General features: G+C 33.3%; 1 protein-coding gene across 5 annotated transcripts; it reads right to left on the reverse strand.

Annotated features, from left to right (window-relative positions):
- Positions 1–1,554: 1,554 nt before the first annotated feature.
- Positions 1,555–7,187, reverse strand: LOC108486408 (E3 ubiquitin-protein ligase RHF2A-like). Of its 5 annotated transcripts, none has more exons than XR_008285752.1 (9): positions 6,648–6,818; positions 6,403–6,534; positions 6,270–6,316; positions 3,410–3,472; positions 3,230–3,338; positions 2,721–3,121; positions 2,490–2,597; positions 2,009–2,371; positions 1,555–1,807 (listed from the first exon to the last, which is right to left on the reverse strand). XR_008285752.1 is itself a non-coding variant. In XM_017790456.2 (9 exons), the coding sequence occupies exons 2-8, from the start codon at positions 6,529–6,531 to the stop codon at positions 2,062–2,064; spliced, it is 1,167 nt and encodes a 388-aa protein (XP_017645945.1). In that variant the 5' UTR covers positions 6,532–6,534; positions 6,934–7,187; the 3' UTR covers positions 1,555–1,807; positions 2,021–2,061. The 5 variants fall into 5 exon arrangements, 4 of the variants coding, with proteins under 4 accessions (XP_017645945.1, XP_017645946.1, XP_017645944.1 ...); XM_017790456.2 differs by lacking the exon at positions 6,648–6,818 and adding an exon at positions 6,934–7,187 and having other exon boundaries at positions 2,021–2,371; XM_017790457.2 differs by lacking the exon at positions 6,648–6,818 and adding an exon at positions 6,896–7,187 and having other exon boundaries at positions 2,021–2,371.
- Between the last annotated feature and the right edge of the window lie 2,886 nt (positions 7,188–10,073).

Raw genomic sequence — 10,073 nt, forward strand, 5'->3', positions numbered from 1 at the left:
CGATAAACTGCCTCAATTTATATTTTTGTATAATTTCCTTTTAGTCCTTTTTATTTTCTTTTAATCTATAATTCAACTTTCACACTTTATTCAATTTGGTCCTTTTACTTAATTACTCTTAATTAAATTTAAATTCACTTAATTAAACTCTCATTAACCACTCATTTTACTTCGTAAATATTTTTAATAAATATTTACGAATCCATTTTTCAGAAACGGAGACCCGAAAATATACTTTTTCGGTAACGGTAAAATTCGGGTCATTACAGTGTAGCCTCTAGTAGGGCAAGAGTATGTTGCAAACCAGATTGACAAATCATGGCAAAGGAATATGAATGAAGTAAATGAAATTACTACGAAAAAAGACCTGGGTACATGGCTAACATGAAGAAGGTGGTCTATAAGGTCAAATGGGCGCAATGTATACACTAAAGGAATAGTAAATTGGCATATAATTTGTCTATGATTGGTACTTACCAACTGGCGAACTATGTGGTTGTGTTTGAGTTCAAACAAATTGCTTGAATTGTTAATGACTACTGGAATGTTTTTTTGAAAACTAACTATGTTATTTTAAACTTACTTAGTTATCTTTCCTTCTCAAGCTTGCTACTGAAGTAAAGGAAGTGTTTGGACTACGCCAGAGGACAATTGTTATCGTGAGATTTCTAGTGTTTTATATTATGCATGACATAGAGGTAATATCAGGGTGTTTAATTTTGAAGAATGAAATTATATTCAAACTTATGCTTACGAAACTGGAATTTAATGAAATTATATTCAAGTATTTATGATTTTAAAAGCATACTATTTTATTTAGTCTTGAACGACAAATGATTTAATTTTTTTGCACCAAAATATTCTAAAATTAATGATTTAATTAGATCCTCTTTAAGAATCGGGTTAGGAGTGTTACATGAATAATAATGATTCTCTACAAAGAAAATACTGAAGATGAATAGTAAAAATTTATGCAAATAAAAGACCAAGATGAATAGTAAGGATCATCTACAAAATTCTCTCAAAAAAATATGAAGATACATAATAAAAATTTCTTGTAAAAATTTTGTAATTCAGAGAATACATTCTTTGCAATTATAATAATAATCAGAAAAATAGCAATTGTATAGGCAAGAAAAATTATTTGTAATAATATAAAGGATCAAGTTCCCCAATAAAAACATTGTAAAAAGTAAAAGTCTCTATAAAAGACAACAAAAGATCAAAGATTCTCTTGAACACCCAAAATTTTCAAAAATTCAAGTTCTTTTCCTAGAAATTTAAATTTTCAAAATATTAAATTTTAGATTTTAAATTGAAATCAAATATTTATTTCCATCCATCCCTTAAATTTTTACTTACATCCAAAGGCTCAATTTGATTTTTTTTTAATATTTCATCTTTTACTTGCATTTTAAAAATTTAATTTTCTAGTTGTTGATTTTTAAAAATGAAAACAATTTTTTTTTTGTTTTAAAATTTTAAACCCTTCTTACGGAGCCTAATTTTCCAAAAGAAAAAAAAACGAACGCCCATATATTAGGCAAATAAAAATTTCAAATTAACGTACCAGTTTATATATGCATAAGTTTATAGAGTAGGAATGATGTTGAAAATAATCAGAATCCACCGTTTATTTAACAGAACACCTAAAATTCGTGTGTGCTTGTTAAAAATTACGATCCTCATGAGGTTCCTCACATCTTCAACACTTGGGTTCCTCCTCCACTTTTGAATCTATGAACTTTTCTGCTTTTTCAGTATCTTTTCTTCTCAATCACCCAACCGCTTGCTTCAGATGTCTTAACTGCAAGGATATTGAAAATGGCTTCAGAAAGGGGCAAAACATCCAACACAAACGTATCTAGAAACACAACATTTGACCCCACATCAGACATTCATGAATTACATCTACTACAGTTGCCAGGTTACTGAGTACATCCAACATCGAAGTAAACATATCTACAACACAAATGTAGATAATGGAATCATGCAAGAAATTCTCAACCTCTTGGTTTACCTTCGACACAAAACCACTTTCGCTTGATGCATTGCCGGTACTTATTTGGAAGCAGAACTTGCAGCACATGAAGCTTGGGCACTGGTCTCAGTCAAAGGAGTTTCTACACCGGCATCTACAATCTGGTGGTTATTTGATTCTGGATTAGACCCATCTTCCAAACTGCTTGATACAGTAGGACTGGCAATATTATCTCTGGTTTCTGCAGGCTCTATCGTGCGCAAGACTGTTGCATTGCTGCCATCATTAACCTCTCTCCTAATTTCAAAACCCAGACCTGCCATGGAAGTGTTGCGCGAGAAAAATCTCTCCTTCCAACCCCTTGTACTCTTTGAAATTGACTCTCTGTACCTAAAAATGATCCATATTTCAATTCAAAAGACAAGTGCAAGTCTATAATAAATCATGTAAAATTAAAACATCAAAATATCACCCATGTTAAACCTCAAATATTTCCTACGGCCAGTACCTCATTGAAACAGCATTAAACCGTGATTTCAATGATTCTGAAAGTGACTGGAAATCCGAAGGTCCAGCTCGATCTTGACTATTAGGAGAAGACTGATTAGGAGACCTCCTGCAACAAAAGAAGATAGTATTGTGATTGACATGACGGTAGGTTGAAAATTGTGTTGTTTACCTAAGAGAACTACCTAATAACAGATATATAAGGATAATCAAGGTAGAAAAAAGTAATTACCTATTGTTAACGGGAGCGGAAATCCCTTGACCATTGACAAAAATTACATTGGAGCGAGATGCAGAGGCAGACTGCTGATCAGCTTGGGCAGATGTTTCAGGAGTAATTGATACCAAAGATTCTTCCCCCACAGTTCTTGAAGGTGAGGATGGAGTGCCAACAGTGATTGTAGGGGCTGGTTGAACTTCTCCTTGAGTTGCAACTAGTGAAGATATAGGACCAGTAGAAGGTGCATTTGGATGTGTTGAAAATACCAAGAATTGCGGACGACCTTGAATTGATGACCTATTCCTCATACCTTCCCTCCTTGCAATGTGACGTGCTCGTCCCATTGCAGCAGCAGCAGCCAAGTGCTGGATTATGCGCTCATCAAGTTCAGCATCATTTGTCCCCATTGGCAACTGCATAGAAAGCAAGTGTACGAGTAAGGTTATTTCTTTAGAAATTGGGCTTAACAGTCAATTTAATGAGGATGCTAGATGTCTAACTAGCAGAGGAGAAATACAAACATGCTGTAGTTCAAAATCCCCCAGCGTTGGATGATGAAATATGGCTGCATTTCTAGAAGGATTAAACCTAAAACTCCTTTCACGTTCAACAGCCTCAAGCAACTCCTGGCTGCCAAAGCAAGAGAAATGATTAGAATGTAATATAAATGGGGAAGAAGAATCTGGATCCAGTAATAAAACCTGGTTGGATCTTTCAGGCTGATTGGCTGCCAGCACATTGGGCACTGAGAACTCCTTTGACACCTACAAGATTAAAATAGAAAAAAGTAAGAAATAAGATAATAATACTTTCTTGCTCTTTCCATCTTTTAGCAAGTAGCATGAACTCCAATCATATCTCATATATGATACGAACATCAATTGAACATTCAACAAATAAATTCACATCAGATTCTTTTATCACATGGAATGATTGGAGCTGAAGAGGGTCACATAGTTCTTGCAGTGGTAATTCTAAAACTACTCTGGGGGAAAATAGAGATTTCTCCTACATTACCCATGATATTCAGTATCAACGTAATTTCATGGTCATTCTGTCTGAATGCTACATAAAGAACATAAGCCAAATGCAGGAAGACCTAGGATTTAGAAGCCCATGAGTGGTTCCACTAATTTGGATTCCTATATATCCAGTCATGTGGTACTTCTTGTAATATATATGTAAGAACTATACTCTAAGAATTATAGCTCCGAAATTATGGCAATATGGAAGAAGCTAGCATTTTAACCTGGAGATCACGTGTTCATACATCAGAAACATATCCTCCATAATACTCTCTTACATTCCAGTATTCCTTACTTCTGTAAGTATCAATCAGAACATAGACTTCTTAAAAGATATTATACAAACACAACATAACCCCAACAATAACCCCATTTTGTTCAACCTACATAACTCTTATAAATGCCTAAGTTGCTATTTACTTCACGCATTTTATAGAATTTTCTAAAATCTCTTGTAGAAATCCATGTTGACATCAAGCATCACATAAACATATCAGACATAAAGCAATTTGTCATGCATATTCTCACATCATAATTTATGTAAGTCTTGACAAAAGAAAATTGCCATGATCTTAGTAAAAACAAAGTGTATAAGAAGGCATTAGTTTGCAAAGTACATATAACGACATAAATGAAGCACAACATTAGCCAGGAAATATGGAGGCAGAAGGGGTAAAGGAATCTTGAGCTACTAGCACTGGACCAGCCATTATATCCACCCTTTAGGGGGTAGAACCTGCAGACCCTATCTTGAACTCCAACCAAAAACCTAGGGGTTATCCTCATTTTCATAGGGGAGAAAAGAAAAAGGGCTATCCAGAAGTACATAAAGACTAGAAAAATGAAGAGGCAAGTGAAACTAGGTGAAACTTAGAGCCACATAAAATAACAAACAAAAGACAACATGGTGATCTATCAACATCAGTGTTCCTACATTAAAGTTGCACAACTAATGAGATTCAAACCAAAGATATAACAAGGTTATGAAGAAAAACAAATGTCCTGAATTACTACAAAAAAGCAATAACTCAAATAAAAGCATTTTCCACAAAAAAAAAAAAAAGTAAAATGAGGAAAAGATGAGAGGAAATTGGCAGCAGTAATTAGAATTAAATAGTGCGTAAATGAATAATTTTGCACCAAGTCACCACTTCATCAACAAAGAAATATGCATAGATGCCAAATGCAAAGCATTTTATAATATCTGCCATCTAACCAAAATACTTGCTGTACTCCGGCCTTATTTCACCAGACATAAGCGGTAATCTCAAACCTCAAAGGCCAATCTCCGACACACAAATAAACTTTAAGCATATGTGGTAACCTTAGATTTGAACACTTCACTCTTTGGCTTTTTTGGAGAGAAATAGATAGACCCTGCTTTTGAAGGAGAAAAGATAACCATATAAAGCTCCTGCTTTCCATATAAAGCTCCTGCTTTCATGGTTCTCATCTTTTTCGAACACAAGCTTCCATGGTCTTAATAAATAGTCCATCTCTTTTAATATTAATAATAGATGGTCCATTCATATATTATGAAGGTACATGATGTTATTGGTTTATTCTACCTCTATCTTTATAATCTAGCATTCCACATGCATTGTTGTCCCCTTGGTCCCCAACTGCATAGCAAAGTTTTCATTCTTTTCGCTCGTCCAAAAAAAAAAAAAAAAAGAAGGTATTTTCAAATTGAAACATTTTTGGAACATAAATGTTTACGGATTTACCAATTCATTGTTCCTAAGAATGACAAATAATAGGACAAAATCCAAACCTTTCCTAATTAAGGAGAAAAATGTGAAGTGATAATCCTGATAAATTTCACAGAGTGTGGCCCAATAATATCTAATTTACAGCTTTAATTTGTTAATCTGCTTCCTAGAATCCTCACTTTCAGATTCCTCAACCAGTGTCTAACATCAACATAAGCATCCAAAGAACAACAACTTCCTTTCCTAATAGAAAGTATTTATCTCCAAGAAACTTTCTTTTAGAATTTAAAAGATTTGGGAATGTTTGATAGCTAATTTTTTATTCCATGGACAAACAAAAGTACACATCAGGCCTCATCCATAATTTGCAATGCTCCCTTATCACAAACATGATGTTATACCAACAATATTGATGGAGGTTTTACCTCTTTTCTGGCGATATAAAAATGAAATGAATAACGTCCCTTCCATGCTATAAAGTTTATAGTGATGCTGTAGTACTGCTTCAGATCTGACTGCTCGCTAGAGTAGAATGCAGCTTGATTCCACTTAAGCATCGTAAGTACATATCTATACTATTCTGTTATAATTTGTGACTCTCCCTATTTTAAGAATAGGGAAGAGAAGCCCAAAGTTCTAAACAATAAGAGAAGAACAGAAGCTACATTAATCCCCATTGACAAAGGACTGGTTTTATGAGTCTAATCAATTAGAGAATTTTCCTAGCCCAGACTGATTTACAAAAGTATAGTCAAGTTCAAGTTCGCTTGAAAGTACACCAGCAAGGCATCTACGATGAATCTCATAAAATGGATATAGATTACCATTCAAGAATGCACTGAAGATGAAACTCGTGCTTGCAGCAGGTCACCTGTAAGGGATGCAGCGAATAAGTATCAAAGAAATGTCCATTCACATATCAAACAAATAGGAATAAAAAATTTAAGACATACATACCGTGGATGGATCACTTTCACAGAATGCTTCAAGGCATATACTGCAGGCATCATCACAAGCATCCTGAATTCCCCCTTCCACAAAAGCTGCAGCAGAGGTTATATGCGCCTCAGACTTGGTATCTTCCATGTCCTGCAGGGCCAAACACCGAAGTTTCCCATTTTTTATAATGAACATAAGTCCTAGGTACAAAATGGAGCCAACAGTGACCAGAATAGAAATTAGCATCTTGATAAAGACTAAACCTTGGAAACATATATAGTCAACACTGAAGACACTGATACTACACTGATGAGATGCATAAATCAGTTCACTTAGACAAAAGATCAATAAAAGTTAAGCCGTAAAAATATATAATAATTTGATATTTTTGTTTTAAATACAAGAGAAGAATCTCCAAAATCCACAATAAATATTAACCAACTAGTAAAACTCTGACCAACCAAACTCCCCCAGAAAACAAAATCAAAGAAACACATATCATTTACTTTACCACCACTTGAGGGTTGAGAGTTTATAAGTAAAGAAAACCTGCTAATTATCAACCAATATCTTGATCAACAAAACAAAGAAGCCTTTTAGAAGAAAACCCTAGATTTTTTATTTTTTATTTTTTTGAATTTGGGATTGTTTTGGTATTTGGATATTAACAGAGCGGGGTGGTAAAGAAAGAGATGGAGTTGGGCACAATGTAAAGGTAAAGGTAAAGGACCGAAAGCTGGGTCGGTCATCGTATTTTGTTGTTTTCCATTATTTTTTATATTTTTATGCCACAATTCCTACTTATTTTTTCTCCTTTAATATTGTCGTGTTCATAACATATTAACATCTATATTTTTGACACGAGGAAATTATACTATAATATCTTTGACGATTCTTTCCTTACCTGTGTACTAGAGAGGTGTGCATGGGCCGGGTTAGGTCGAATCAGGCTCAGATAAAATTTTAGGCCTATTTTCTAGGTTTGAACTTAGTCTGGACCTGAAAAATAGGCATAAAAATTTGCCTAAACTTGACTTAAAATAAAATTGTTAAGTTCAAGCCCGACTCGGTCTATATTAAATTTTTTTAGCTTATTTCATTAAATAAAAATTTTAAAATATAATAAATAAAATATATTTAAAAACATAAAAACAATAATTAAAACAAGAAACAAATAAAAATTAGACTAAAATAATTCTTAAAACAATACACAAATTGAAAATATAATAAAAGTGATTATATTAAAATTGAAAATAAAATAGAAATATAATTAAAATAAAAAATATATATATTTAGTATATAATTCGGGCCGGGCCGGGCCAGGCCAAACTCCGGCCAAAAAAGATTTATCCGAGGCCCGGCCCGTTTTTTAAATGGGCCTCTTTTTTTGTTCAAACCTATATTTCGGGCCTATATTTTTACCCGAACCCTCACATTTTTTAGGCGAGCCTTTAAGCTGAGCCGAGTAGCCCGGCCCATACACACCTCTATTGTGTACTTTTTTTCTTTTTTTTTTTTGTTCCAACACTACTCACTGCACAATTTACCGACTTATTTCTGATCGGGAAATGGTAAATTTTACCATTTCATATATATCACTGCCCATAGCTATTCTTGTGACGCATGGCATGTATATCTTTAGAAGTGAAGTGTTGCGACTTCAAGAATAGTAGGTTGACATCACCACCTCCAGAATGTCGTAAATTGCATAAATCATTTAGATATTTTGTTACTTGAAATTAATTTTAAATGTAATCAAATTAATTTTTGCAAATTTTGATTTACACAATTTTGGGATTCATTTTGTTATATAAAAACATCTTAATCGATTTAAGTTAAATCTACTCTGCTATCACATTAATGGATAATTGTAATATCAAAATTTCTTCTTACCAAAAAAAAAATAAAATTAACTCCACAGAAAATACTAAGTAAAGAGTGTTTAAGAACAAAATGATAAAGATAACAAAAATGGCAAATAAAACACTCTCCCAAAAGCACACTCATTGTGTAAATAGAGCAGTCTCCAAATAACTTTCATCTCAATTCAAAAATGAGATAGGCAAATCTCCAAAATTAAAATTAAAATATCTCAAAATATTATCTCTTCAATTTTTGGAAGGCGAATAAAATCTGATCAGCTTCAAATATTTTAAATCACAAGATAGAGTTCAAGCAATTTTGAACTCTTTCATTTTCTTTAAAATTACCGTCAATGAATAAGGTTTACTCCACCTTATATCTAGTTCCTTTTATATATAAAATGTCCTACATTTACTGCCTAATTAAGACATTAATTACATATATAAATCATAGACAGTCAACCACGAATATAATGTTGCGATTGATGTTATAATAATGAGTTCAGGGTGATGAGGAATTGGTTTAATTTTTTTACACTTGGGTTAAATAATATGTCTTATCCTATAAGACAAATATTCTCAACCTGTAAATTCTGCCTTTGTTCGGGAATTGGATGTAATTCAACATTGATGGTGCAGTAAAGGAGGATTTTGGGTTAGCTGCAATTGGGGGTGTCATGCGACACAAGAACGGGAGATGGATTCTTGGCTATAATCGATTTTTAGGGAGTGGTTCTATCTTGGACGTTGAATTTTAGGGTATTCTGGATGATTTGATGATTGCACTTGATTGGGGATTTGACAGTTTGATTTTTTTTCAGACAATTTAGAGGTGGTATAAGCTATACAAGGCAGTTATTCAAGGGTATTGAATTCCGTTTTGGTTAGAAGAATTCGACAATTATTAGCTAAACCAATGCAATGGTCAAATCCATCACGTATCTAGAGAAAATAACAAAGAGACAAATGAACTTACAGGAATAACTATTAATAAAAAAAGGAGGCCCGCAATTATTTGGAATGCCCCCAATAGGGGCTTGGCCAGGTTTATTGTAATGTTTTTTTTTTTTAAAGGTAAATTCAGTAATTCATTCAATGAATAAAACCATACAATTCAAGGGAAAAAATAATAAACACTTGTTGTAGATGATGAAGGACAAGTTCCATCAACAGAACAAATGTTTTATCCTCAACATCAATAGAACATCGTGACATGTTGACAATTGGCTTTGTCACAATTCACGTACGATATAGCTAGAGTGATTGTAAGCACTTAATATGATAAGGAAATTAGCCTCAGATGGTCCAAAGAGGCAAGCAAAAATTGACAAAAGAATCGAGCATTCACCAAACTAGAGAGGACGACAACAAAAACATCCCAAAAGTCACTTGTAAAAATAAGGTTACATGCATAAGCAAGACTAAAAAATGTGCTACAAAAGTAGACAAAAACTTTTAAAACTGAAAACTCATTAAAAAAATGGACAAACAAACAAAAAAATAATAATAAACTTAAACAACACAAGTCCCAATCGACTCATGAAATTATTTATTATTCTGAAATACTCTCAAAATAGAAACAGATTAAGAAGTTGACGAAGAGCCACCCACTTTCCAAGAAAAATTACTAGTGGCTGGTAGAGTTTTAGTTTGTCCATCACAACTTGTGAAGACAACAGAGATACACACAAAATAGATCTGCAAACTAAAAAGAGAGAAGACATGAGAAATGAATGAAAAAAATAAAAAGAAAAATTTGATGGGAGGGAGAAAAAGGTGGGTGATAGCCAGCCCAAAGGCTGGCACCATGGCTGAGCAAAACAAAAT

Source organism: Gossypium arboreum, chromosome 7 (genome assembly GCF_025698485.1).
Source record: "Gossypium arboreum isolate Shixiya-1 chromosome 7, ASM2569848v2, whole genome shotgun sequence".
NCBI lineage: Eukaryota > Viridiplantae > Streptophyta > Magnoliopsida > Malvales > Malvaceae > Gossypium > Gossypium arboreum.